Source organism: Felis catus, chromosome C2 (assembly GCF_018350175.1).
Source record: "Felis catus isolate Fca126 chromosome C2, F.catus_Fca126_mat1.0, whole genome shotgun sequence".
Lineage (NCBI taxonomy): Eukaryota > Metazoa > Chordata > Mammalia > Carnivora > Felidae > Felis > Felis catus.
Genome location: NC_058376.1, coordinates 128,398,259 through 128,411,973, shown reverse-complemented (window position 1 = coordinate 128,411,973; position 13,715 = coordinate 128,398,259). Strand labels below are relative to the sequence as shown.

General features: G+C 36.2%; 1 protein-coding gene across 3 annotated transcripts in view; it reads right to left on the bottom strand.

The window, feature by feature from the left end:
* The window catches only part of RYK (receptor like tyrosine kinase), a 106,623-nt gene that overhangs the window by 21,148 nt on the left and 71,760 nt on the right, over window positions 1-13,715 (bottom strand). For all 3 annotated transcript variants that reach the window (XM_045037575.1, XM_023260545.2, XM_023260544.2), the window contains exons 10-13: window positions 8,866-8,935; window positions 2,601-2,733; window positions 1,239-1,348; window positions 925-1,084 (exon numbers count right to left, since the gene is read on the bottom strand). In XM_045037575.1, coding sequence (XP_044893510.1) covers window positions 925-1,084; window positions 1,239-1,348; window positions 2,601-2,733; window positions 8,866-8,935 — 473 coding nt within the window. The remainder of the gene's footprint in view (window positions 1-924; window positions 1,085-1,238; window positions 1,349-2,600; window positions 2,734-8,865; window positions 8,936-13,715) is intronic.

The following is a 13,715-nucleotide window of genomic DNA, read 5'->3' as shown; positions in this document are numbered from 1 at the left end:
GTCAAGTTAGCTAATATATAGTGTATACAGTGTGCTCTTGGCTTTGGAGGTAGATTCCTGTGATTCATCATTTACATACAATACCCAGTGCTCATCCCAACAAGTTCCCTCCTCAATGCCCATCACCCATTTCTCCCCTTCCCCAACCCCCCATCAACCCTCAGTTTGCTCTCTGCATTCAAGTCTCTTATGGTTTTATATTTAATACTAACATATCATTGAGTGGTCACAGAGGGCGACCCTATAAGCAAAAGTTTTACCTAATCTCTATTCAGCTACAGTAACAAACTGTACTGAAATAGAAAAATAAATCCATCTTTCAAATGAGACTAAAAAGTGAGAAATTAAAAGCAATTTAAAATGTCTACAAAATACCCACAAGTAAACATGGCTACTGAAACGATTCATCACTAAGTATAAAGGATCCCACTATATGATCTTCTCTGGTGGGCAGAACTACTCAGAAACAGACAAAAGGGAAGAGAGTGGCATCTGGGGAATTACAAATAACACAGCTCATAATGTTGGAAGAGGATGTTTGAAAGGAACAATAAATCTTTATGATCTGGCAATCACTTGGTTCTTCTGAGACTTACATAAGAAAAAAAAAACCCAAATACTGAAATCTCTCTAAGCCTTAGTATCTACCTTTAAAACTGGGATATTCGTGTCTAGCTACTTCATAGTGTTAACAGCCCCCTCACAGGGTTACTCTGAGGATGAAATGTGATTACACACATTGATGGCCCATGGTCTGAGTCACAGCATCTTTCCATGAACTGGCTGACTGGAGCTAACTACACTTGCTTTCTCAATGAAACATTTCAGGAACAGTTACTAAATTAAAAAAAATATATAGAAAAAAAAATTAAAACATAAAGCCTCTTCACCATTCTATTGATATCCAAGATTCCCAGCACTTACCACATCACTAGCACTGGAGAACTCATTATTAACCAGACTTTCCAGAGCCATCCACCGAACTGGCCTGTTTTCATTGTCCCCCAGACAGTGATAGTCCATGGGGAACAAGTCTCTGGAGAGGGCATTGTCTGTGATCTTAACTTGAAGTGTGTCATCAATCCTGAAAAGTAAAGACATGAGCATCAAATGCAATCAGACTGTTTAAAACATATGAATCAGGGTTACTCTTACAATTCCCACAGTGACTCCTGGAGAGAGCCCAAATCCAGGGAAAACTAAACATCAAAGGACAGTGACAAGCTCATGGCACCTACACACAGTTCCTAGCAGCCAGGTCTTTGTGGATGACTTCCCTTCTGGCCAGATAGCTCATTCCACAGGCAATCTGAATGGCCATGTGTACCAGGTCTTGTTGAGAAATTGCCTGTGGTTAAAAAAAAAAAAAAAATGACATTGCTTGTAGTTAGCACAAAAATTATGATGTCAGCTACTTATTTTATTCCACAATCCTACTCCATCCCAAAATACTTCTTTACACCTACACTTGGCTTTTAAAAAGCTACTTCTTGACCAAGAATATGTTCCCATGGCTCCCTAATATTTGTATCTACTAGTACTTATCATTCTGTAATGTAACTTACCATTTACTTCACACTGTCTCTCTCATCTGTTAGGTAGATCTCCCCAACAACTAGGACTTACAATAGGTGCCCAATAAATATCTGTTCCATGAATGCCAAATTCTCAAGATAATATTTCAAATGTTTATTATTTGATAACCTGTTCTTTAAAATCAAAAGTTTTTACTAGGAGATTATCTCTGGAGACCATTTTCAAACTAATTTAAGTCTATAGCTCTCACTACTGATATGCTCCTCTAGAGCCAGTATGCTAGTACTGTGGGCTAAGAAGTGAAATTCTCCCTCAGGTAATGTTGATGGGCTGCAGCCTCCAACAATTTTTGGGGAACCCTGGCTTTAATCCTGTCAATTTACAAAGCATATTGACTTATAGGTCACTCGATGCAGCATTTGAATCCACTTTCTCTGGGCAACTGTAGTAAGTACATCATTATAAACTCTAAAACAAACAATACAGCTACAAGTTATAGTAGGCAACAAAACACCAGCTAGGCTTTACTACCACTACCATCATAATGTGTCTGGAATATAACCAAATGCTTCACAGCCATGTGCACAAGCAGCAAAGAGAAGGAAACTCCTAAGTGATCGATATCTTATAGCCAAGCATATTAAAAACAGATCCATTATCCCCATAATCTAGACCTCCAGTCACGACCAGCTTTTGGTATAATATGGACCAAATGACTCTGTCAAGTGTGTTTCCATTCCTACAAGGGAGATGTAGTACCAGTGCCTTCAAAGAGTTATCGGGAAAATGGCTGAGATGGTGTTAGAGAGGGTCTGAGGTGATTATAAATAAACACACAATGGATAAAAGGAGAAAGTTCAGCCATCAGTGAAGTGCAACCTTTAAGACAGGAATCATAAACCATCTTACTCTAAATTAACAGGGCATAAATATCTTCTAGTTCATTTTGAGTTTCTTTTTACAGGTTTTTAAACAGTTTATATATAGGAAGGTTAACATCTATTTTCAAAGATAATATCAGAAGTTCCCGGCAAATAATTAGTATTGGGGCAAATTTTTCTCACCTGCGGATTATTGGCCTCTACTAATTTGCACTGCCGTAAAAACAACTTAAGATTCCCCCAATTCATGTAAGGCAGTATCACCATGGGCTTTTCTCCTTCTTCTATACACACATGCGTAATAGGAAGAAGATTTCTACAAAACAATGAAATCAGGAGAAAGACAAGTGAAATCTAAAACCTCAAGGGCTTATTTTTAATAAAAAGCAATAAAGGTAACCTAAAACAAAACCAGAAAATCTCAAACATACTTAAAAACATGATAACCATTAAAAATGTAATAATGTTATAAATGCCCCTTAAAACTAGACATCAGTGTTGCCCACATATACACTTGGTGGATAGATAGGGAAAAGCTGTAAACTCAAAGTTGTTTCCCATGGACTGGATTCTCTGAAAACACTCTCTAGTCACACTAAAACTTTACTCTTATGGGGTAATCAGAGACATCTAAAAAATGACTTGATGCGTTTACATAACATCCTCTTTAGTCCATCAACACATTAAAGAAAAGCAGACCCCATGCAGACTATGGACCAGAATATGCTATCAAGAAGGCCTCAGAGAGGCTGCAACTGCCACAAAAGCCAAGATGCCCTTAGCTGGTCCCATGGGACTTAGAATCTGATTTCCAAATCCTAAATTTACCATGTACTGTTTGTGCAACCATCTCTCCTGGCCTTAGTTTCCATACCTCTAACATGGCATCATACCAACCATAAAATGTTGTTATGATATACAAGATAAAGCCAACCATGTAGTAAGCAGTATTGTTTCTCTTTAAATTTCCATGGCACACATAAATACTTTCATCCTATTTCCTGATGACACCTCTTTCCATTGATACCTGGAAATAATTTAATTTTCTTCAAGGTTTGTAACTTTTTACATAATTATCTCATTTTCCCAACTATGCCAAAAAAGGCAAAAACATGAATTCTTATTTTTATGCCCAATGTTTTGTATTCTGTGCCATAGAAAATAAGCATTTAATAAATATTTGATAAATAACACAAGTATCACAGCCTTAAAAACAATCCTACTCCTTAACTTAGTAAATTCTGCCTCTAAGGATATTTAACAAAGAAATAATATCAAACATTAAAAAGCTACATGAACAAGGATAGTTAATGAAATATTAATAGCAAAAAGTTACAAACAACTAACAGCACACCCAAATAGCAGGATAGTACATAACGATTAAATGGTCACAAAGAGATGTTAAGAAAAGAAGAGTAAAAGTTTATCTTATATGAAAGCAAGATACAAAATTTACATATGTTTGCAGGGTAATTTCAAAGATGGGAGAAAAACTAATAAAACTGCACAGAAATATGACAAGAATTAAAAGTTGTTGTCTTTGAGTTGTGGGGCTTTCGATCATTTCTATCTTGCTTTTTCTGTTTTGTTCTTTTCTAAATTGTTTCAATTGAGCATGTGTCTCTCTTAAAACCACAGTCACACAACTCTGACCCAACGGTGCACAAGTGAAAGCTGCGGACTCCTCTACTGCTATGTAGGACTTACTAATAGGGAAAGCACTGACCCCTAAGCAGCAGAAAATGAGGACTCAAGAGATTAGTAGACCTGCACAAAACAAGCTCCTAGTACAGCTTCTGCTTGCCATTACAGCCTAAGAGTGGCAGTGATGATTAGTCCCACTCAGTTGAGTGAAGAAACCCATGCAAAGAGAGGTTAGGTTATCTGCCAAGCACAAACAACAAGTGCATGGAGAAGAAAATTCAAAACTTCATCCAGTTCCAAAACCTTTTGCTTTTCCCTGGCTCACTGGATATTCCCTCCCGGGAGAGCAAGAAGGAATGCACGGGAAGTGACAGTGCCTCTTTTCTTACCAAGTCCCATGCACACTAAAATGAGTACAACAGGTTTGCATTCAGGTTTAACTGAGCACACAATGATTTGAGGTGTAATGTGAAGAGTTACCTGATCTAACATCCCCAAAATTATTTCTCTGCTCCTCTCCTCAGGTCTGAAATTCACTGAGCAGAGTTAAAGGCATTTTATCCAGGCACAGTAAGTTTGCTGTTTGAGATCAAATCATTTGCTCTATCACCAGGGGATTAAAAGCCCTCTAGGAGAGGTAACAAGTTGCACGAACATGTTTTTTTTTTTTAATTTTTTAAATATTTTATTTATTTTTGAAAGACAGAGACAGAGCGCAAGCAGGGGAGGGGCAGAGACAGAGGGAGACACAGAATCTGAAGCAGGCTCCAGGCTCTGAGCTGTCAGCACAGAGCCCCACGTGGAGCGCGAACCCACAAACTGTGAGGCCATAATCTGAGCCAAAGTCAGACACTTAACCAACTGAACCACCTGGGCACCCCTGCATGAACAGGGTTTTAAAGTACAAATGGCTGGCCTTCATTCTATCCATTTTATAAAGAAAAGGAGGATAAAAAGGAAGATCTGGGACCTAGATGAAGAGCGGATGAGAGTAGAAACTGGTGCTGTAGGCAAGAACAAGGTAGAAACAGGGAAGGTTCTGTGGGGACATGAGACAAGAACTGCACGCAGTTCTCAGTCTTGCCAAGCGTGCCTGCAGAGTGAAGGCCGGGAGGCACTCAGTGTGAGGTCACCACCAGGCAACTTCAGGCCAATGGAGAGCCAAACTGCACACAGAAATAACTCAAGAGTACTTTAATATGAAGCACTTCGGATGTAATTAAAATAAATTGGTATCTTTTTATTTATACAGCTATTTCAATTTACAGTAAATATTATTCTCATAAATTCCAGTAGAAAAAGGAATAAAAAGAATTTCAAAATACTTAAAATATATCAACACTTTACAATTCTTATTCTTGGAATGTTAAAACATGAAGTAAACATGCTTTGCATGTGGAATTGCGTACCACAACCAGTTTTAAAAAGTTAAATTCTGAAATGAGGTGTCATTTCTTACTAAGTGTATTTTGTTGGCTTGATAAGTTGTACAATATGAACACTGAAGATCATTAGTTCATTTTTGTCCCTCAGGCCTAGCAGAGTTCCAAGTACAAAACTGGTGCTAAATGAATTAGAATAAGAGAATGAACAAATAAATGCACAGACGCACCCTTGATACTCATTAAAAACTAGGAGTCCTGGTATTACTCTACAGCCAGGAAGAACAATTAGCCATGACCAAACTAGACAATCTGCCTTTAGAAGACTTTCCCCAATCGCTGAATGTCCAGTATGAGCCCTATTCAGCATGTGGCATTCCATCACCTAAGGTGTCCTGGGCTGTTAATTCATCCTGATAGGATGCTGGAAAACCGTACAGGCTAAAGCCACATGAGAAATGCTGCAAATACTTGCTCTGAACATTATTCAGCCAAAGCACCTAGGCTACAGTGGATATAAAACTGCTTCTTGGGAAAATTTTGGCTTTGTCTACATTTATCCCTGTTTCCCACTTCTGTGAAGTGTACAGACCTTTTATCTGGGTAAGAATACTAGGTAGGTACCTAAATACTAGGTCGACATTACATACTAGTATTAAACACTTTTGGCTCTTCCTCTCAGAGTCAGCAGAATAGAACATCAAGCACTTCCAATCTGGTCAAGAAGGACATTTCTAAATGACCATTATCCAGTTCTTGTTTTGTTACTCAAAGGAAACAAAATGTATTTTTTATAAAATATAATCTCAGGAATGTTATCCATGCATTCCTCTGTAAATACGTTCTATACTTGGACTGAATCAGACCAATGGAAGGTAACATTCTTCCATCACTTGACTTTAACCCTTCAATGGGACATCTTCAGTCCGACCATTACTGTATGTCCAATTTTTTCAAACACCCTGGGCTTTTTTATGCTCAATGAAACTAAAAAGTGTATCTGTTCATTATATTAATCAATGCCCCAAGTATGATAAGCCTAATGTGACATCTACTTGAGAATTTGAAACTAGGAAAACTTTTTTCCTCCCCCAAAGAACATTTGTTTCTTTCCCTTCTAATACTGAGATTTATCAACTTTTAATGTTTCCCCAGAAACTAAAAGATGTTTTATGTTCAATCACGGCAAAAATATTTGTATCCTTATTGTTGGCTCATTTGTTTTCTCCCCCACCATCACAAAGCCATAAAACTCAACTTTCACTACCATTTTATTGCTCTCACTACTGCTGCCTTCTTTTTAGGTTCTCAAATTCTTTCAAATAGGAACCAAAGTATAAATGAAACTCAAAAATAAAACTCTGCATAGTCATCTTATTTTTTGGCAGAACTCAAGTAACTGCTCAAAGTACAAAGAAATTAAAATGCATGATGCCTTTTGCATGCATCACTTGTGTGTGTGTGTGTGTGTGCGTGTGTGTGTGTGTGTTTCCCCAGAAGTCCATAAATATCTTCCAACAGGGATGGTCACTGACCCATTTTTTTAAACATATGCAACCAAATCTGCAATAGGCATACAAATTAAGCTGACTCTATGTAGTTTTTTTTCTTTTTAAAAACCTTGCCCCAATACTGATACTGCAGCATGTTGAGATACAATATTTAAGTCCTTTTTGTTTCAGAAGATAGAGCTTTTGTTATAGCTCTGTAAGAGGACTGATATGAGTTTTTTTTTTTAAAGTTCTTCATACAGAACTACAAGTATTTCTTAAAAACCATACTATGACCTAATGATAAGATCGTGGTCAACCATTCAATGAACTGCTCCAAATCTTTTTTAAATGTAGATATGAATTCAGTTACTTACATAAAAAGTTAGATACATTGCTCTGTTATATTAAGAAGCCTGTTAACCTTGCTGAAGATAATAATGGTATTATGATTATATTAAAACATCTTCGGAGCACCTGGGTGGTTCAGTCATTAAGCATTTGACTCTTGATTTTCAGCTTGGGTCATCTCACGGTTCGTGAGGTTCAGCCCCACATTGGGTTCTGCGCTGACAGCGCGGAGCCTGCTTGGATTCTCCCTCCCTCTCTCTCTGCCCCTCCCCCACTTGTTCCCTCTCTCTCAATAAGTAAATATTTTTAAAAAAAATCTTCATGGGGGGAGGGGAATTGCAGGCTGGAAATGAATTTAAGTGCTGAGATGTCTAGTTTACTTTAAAATATTTCTACACTCCTAAATATCTATGTATCATCTAGGTAGATAATAGACATTTATATACACCAAACAAAAGTGGTAAAATGTTAACTTTCACTAAATTTAGGAGATGGGATTACTGGTGTTTATTATTCTTATCTCTGGTATTCTATGTTAAAGAATTTCATAGCAGGTATTTTTTAAATATTTTTTTTAATATTTTTTTTCAAGTTTTTATTTATTTATTTTGAGAGACAGAGAATGAGCAAGAGAGGGAGAGAATCCCAAGCAGGCTCCGTACTGTCAGCTTGAAGCCCAATGTAGGGGCTTGAACTCACAAACTGTGAGAACCCATGAGACAAAACCAATAGTTGGATGCTTGACTGACTGAGCCACCTAGGCACCCCCCATAGCAGATATTTAAAAAAAAAAAAATTTTTTTTAATGTTTATTTATTTTTGACAGAGAAAGAGACAGAGCATGAATGGAGGAGGAGAAGAGAGAGAGGGAGACACAGAATCTGAAGGAGGCTCCAGGCTTCGAGCTGTCATCACAGAGCTAGAAACAGGGCTTGAACTCACAGACAACGAGATCATGACCTGAGCCAAAGTCATATGCTTAACCGACTGAGCCACCCTGGCGCCTTTTTTGTTTTTTAATTTTTTTTAATGTTTATTTATTTTTGACAGAGAGTTTAGCAGATATATATCACTATCCTAATTTTTAAAGAACAATATGCACACAAATATGTAAAAACTCCCTTTCTCAAAAGTTTAGCTATGTGGGGCGCCTGGGTGGCGCAGTCGGTTAAGCGTCTGACTTCAGCCAGGTCACAATCTCGTGGTCCGTGAGTTCGAGCCCTGTGTCAGGCTCTGGGCTGATGGCTCGGAGCCTGGAGCCTGTTTCCGATTCTGTGTCTCCCTCTCTCTCTGCCCCTCCCCCGTTCATGCTCTGTCTCTCTCTGTCCCAAAAATAAATTTAAAAAGTTGAAAAAAAAAATTAAAAAAAAAAAAGTTTAGCTATGTTTTATCCAGCTATGTTTTCTTTTCTTCCTTAGAATCTATTGCATTTTTTAATTTTTTTCACTGATATTCTATTTAAAAAATAAGGGCATTCCAAAAAGCTTTCAATTCAGAACATATCACAACTTTCTTAAATAAAAATGTAGTATACAATGTTACCATGCTTAACGCTTAAATGCTGGGTAGTTTTCTTCTCACCTGTGATGAAGACCTCGTAGCTTACAACTTTCAGTGAGCATCATTGTCACCTGAATTTCAGAAGCTTGATCTATATAAAGAAAAGGACATTGTCATGGATGTTAACACTATATATGTGACAAGACCTATTCTGCTATTAGCAAAAATTTATCTCAAACTATAGGATGAATTTTCATGATAAGATACAGGTAAATCTACATAGGTCTAGCCTATTTCTATTATCAAATTACAAAATATTACAAAATTCTATTGCAACAGGCAGTGTTTCATTTAATAGATGAACATTAACAGAAGCCATGAAGAATAAATTTGAGTATGTAAAAATTAGAAATTAAGTAAGGTTCCATAAAAAAAGTAAAGAAAGTAGTAGCAGGCTGGAAAAATATACATAAAGGGCTAATTTCATTTTTTCCCTTCTTTAAAGAACTCCTACAAACCAATAAGAAAAAAATTTAAAGAGTCAAAAGATAAAAGCATAAACTTTACTGAAAAAAAGCAACACAAATGACAAAAAAAATTACAAAATGACTTTTAGCCTCACCCTTCTGTAAAAACAAACAAACTAAATTAAGAGGTATCATTTTCTTGGTCAGAGTGGGACAAAAACAATCAGCTACCTGCCAGTTTGGGCAGGAGTGTGATGAAACAGGTTCATCAATAGCATCTTGGGAAAGTGAGGGAAGCAATACCCAACAAAGTGTAAAAATACATATACTCTACATCATCAGCCCACTATTAAGAGCATAATCTACAGATATAGTCACAAAAGTTCATCTACATATAATGTAACAAGAACATTATTCACTTGTAATAGCAAAAAATTCAAAACAACCCAAAGTGCCCATCAAAAGAGAATCAGTTAAATTAGCACACTGGGATACTATGCAATTACTTTTAAAAAATAAGATTTAAGTCTCTATGTATGACAGAAGATCTCCAAGATATATTAAATTTTAAAACCAAGGTGACAAATTGTTTGAGTGACCAAATTGTTTGAGTGACCAGTTATGTTTTAAATTATTTGAAAAATTAGATACATCTGGACAAATTTTTTTTCTTACTCATGAAGAGAATCATAATAAATTGTTAACGATGGTTAGGTTTAGAGATGGGAGAATTTAAATTTTGCACCTTTCTCTTCAATTTACATGTTCAAGCCTTAGAAACATAAAACTATAAAAAAAAAAATGACCACAGGGGTTCTGAAGGGAGATTGTGGCCCTTTTATTTTCTTCTTACCTATCTGAGTTAAAAGCTAGCAAACAAAAAGAACTGATACTAAATTAATAGAAAAAAATGTAATTATCATATAATACCCAAAACTAGTATGATTATTCCATTTTATTTTTAGCATCTGAACTTATGGTTTTTGGTCCAAAGTAACAGAACTATAATTGGCTTTTAGTTCAATGTTTTTGAAACACAAAACACAATAATGCAATTTACTAGTATCTTTAGTTTGCGCCTCCAAAGGAATTTTAAGTCAGCAAATATCTGCACAAATCTATAAGCATTCTTCATCTTACGGGGGCCACTACTTTAATAATGAGGATTTTCTCCACTATTTAAAAAGAACATTTCCATTAAGTGAATGGCATATTTTCATTATAAAATTGGAAATGAGTTTCAGTTTTTTAAAAACCAGCCTGAAGATGGGAATGCAAGCTGGTGCAGCCACTCTGGAAAACAGTATGGAGGTTCCTCAAAAAACTAAAAACAGAACTACCCTACAACCCAGCAATTGCACTACTAGGTATTTATCCAAGGGATACAGGTATGCCGCTTCAAAGGTACACATGCACCCCCATGTTTATAGCAGCACTAGCGACAATAGCCAAAGTATGGAAAGAGCCCAAATGTCCACCCATGGATGAATGGATAAAGATGTGTTGTATATCTACAATGGAATATTACTCAGCAATCAAAAAGAATGAAATCTTGCCATTTGCAACTACATGGATGGAACTGGAGGGTATTATGTTAAGTGAAATTAGTCAGAGAAGGACAAAAATCATACGACTTCACCCATATGAGGACTTTAAGAGACAAAACAGATAAACATAAGGGAAGGGAAATAAAAATAATATAAAAACAGGGAGGGGACAAAACAGAAGAGACTCATAAATATGGAGAACAAACTGAGGGTTACAGGAGGGGTTGTGGGAGAGGGGATGGGTTAAATGGGTAAGGGGCACTAAGGAATCTACTCCTGAAATCATTGTTGCACTATATGCTAATTTGGATGTAAATTTTAAAAAATAAAAAATAAAATTAAAAAAAACTGGCCTGTAGATATCAAAAACAAAATTATGAGTATAGTGTACCTTTTATTTACTTATTTATTTTTAATGTTTTTATTTTTGAGAGAGAGACAGAGCGAGTGGAAGAGGGGCAGAGACAGAGAAGGAGACACAGAATCCGAAGCAGGCTCCAGGCTCTGAGCTGTCAGAGTCCAATACGGGACTTGAACTCAAGAGCCATGAGATCATGACCTGAGCCAAAGTCGGACACTCAACCGACTGAGCCACCCAGGCACCCTGAGTATAGTGTATCTTTAAAAACACTTTCAAGGGCACCTGGGTGGCTTAATCGGTTGAGTGTCCAACTCTTGATTTCAGCTCCGGTCGTGATCCCAGGGTCATAGGATCGAGCCCTGCGTCAGGCTCCATGCTGACCATGGAGCCTGCTTAGGATTCCCTCTCTCTTTCTGCATCTGCCCCCTCCCCTGCTAGCACTCCCTAAAAATAATAACAACGACAACACTTTCAAAGAAACCAATAACTAATTTGTATGTCAACAGTAAAAATAGTAGTAACTTGCAAAGCTTCTGATCAACACAACAAGAGGGAGAAAAAGATACAAAGACTGGCAAAGCCAAGATTCACATCCCAGCCCTACATAGTAAAATGCCAAACCAAGAGTAAAATCCAGATCACTGAAGTCAAGTACTATGAGTATGTGTCACATTTACTCCTTAAAAGTGCAACTGTCAAAGCTAGGCAATCACAAACTTCATTTTCTTCCAAGACTAACTAGTGGAATCACTCCCTCTTCCACAACTTGCTAGTAGTGTCCACTTTTCCAGACAGCTTCACTTAGTTTAAACCTTTGTAGGAATGTAAAATGGGCGGACGAAAAGCCAAGAGCTTGAAACACTTGGTACTTCTTTGGAAAACGTGCATCACACTGATGTCTGCCAGAATAAACTCTAGTTGTCTAAAAACTGCTCAAAATTTAGGATCATCTAGGAATGGCAGAATGTGCCTTTATTTCTTTTTCTGTAATCTAAATAAATTTTAATCAAATTATGACCAGGACGATTTGGGGACTGTTAGGGTCTTTTTCAGATTGAAATCTAGTAATATTTGGAAATCTGCACCCAGTTAATAAGTGGTGACCTTCCTGTCAACTGGCATGAAGATCCAAATAAAAGTCAATTTCAGGACATGTTATTTTATGCCTAATTTTCTTCAAATTATTAACTTTAATAAGCATACTCTATTAAGCAAGGGACACTTGAACTAGATGATAATCTAAGAACAGTTGGAGTTGGAGAAAAAATAATTTTATCCATTTAGTAGAAAAAACCATTTTCCTGGATTCCCTTCCCAGTCTAGTCCAAGTCTTTTAATTTTAAATACTGAAAGATCTATTTTAAGATGTGCACATTTGAAAAGAATACTATAAAATATTTACATTCCAAGTTACAAGAAGAACAAATGATTAAAAAAAACTTATTTCCAAATTGCAAAGTAGTAGCAACTATAAAACAAAATAAGAACCCAACACCAATAACCTCAAATTAATTAATTTACTTCATGGAATTCAATTTCACAATATTCACTGTATGAGATTCAGATTCTTAATTTCAATCTCTGGAAATTTCTTTCTTATACATTATACACACACACACACACACAACTTGTGTTTTATATATAATATACATATATAATAACATTATTGTTATTTTTAAGGTTAGTACAACTTTTTAGAAACAACATAAATAATAGACTGGAATGTCTATTAAGTCTCTGTGCAAATTTACAAATTTTTTATGAAGGCAAATTCTAATTTCTTGCTTATGTCTAAAGGTAAAGGTCAATAATCTTTTAAAAAATTATTTTTTACATTTTAAACTACATTTCTAATTGTGTGGCAAGTAATAAAGCATACAGATTTGTGAAAGAAATTTGCCAGATTTTCATAGCTTCAATCAAAAAAAAAATTCCAAAAAAATAAATCTCAAGATACCCAATCATATGGAGCTATCTAACAATTCTGCGCCAACGACTGTGGTCAATGCACTTCCTCTTTGTTTCTCATGCAAACCGTAACTATATCTTGGCTAAGGACTCACTGTGCTTTCTCTTGTTTCCATCTAGCTCAGAAGGAACATTACAATCACAGTGGTTAAGGCGTAGAAACAACCAATTGACTACAATTTCAAGTGTATCCGGAAGGAGAAATCTTATCTTGTGAAACAGTCCCAGAATCTGCATTGTGTTTTCTTATCACTATTATTTCCTTTTTTTCTCCTTTCCAACCCTAAGTCAACCCAATTATACATAGAAAGTTCTTTTGCTAATTCAAGATTCATTCAGAACAAATTAGTGACAGCCTAGTTGTAAACTAACCACAGATTTATAAACTCCAGAAGAAATATTAAAATCACAGAGGAATGTTTCCTTAAAAATGGGGGAAAATGTAACAAAAGTCAACAGTATTAAACTAAGGGTTCAAATTCTATATTTATAAACGGTAATATGTAAAATATCTTTCAAACCTAGTCAGAAAACCTAACGGACCAAACTTAAATATTAACCTTTAAAAATGCTTTGGGGCTAGGAGAA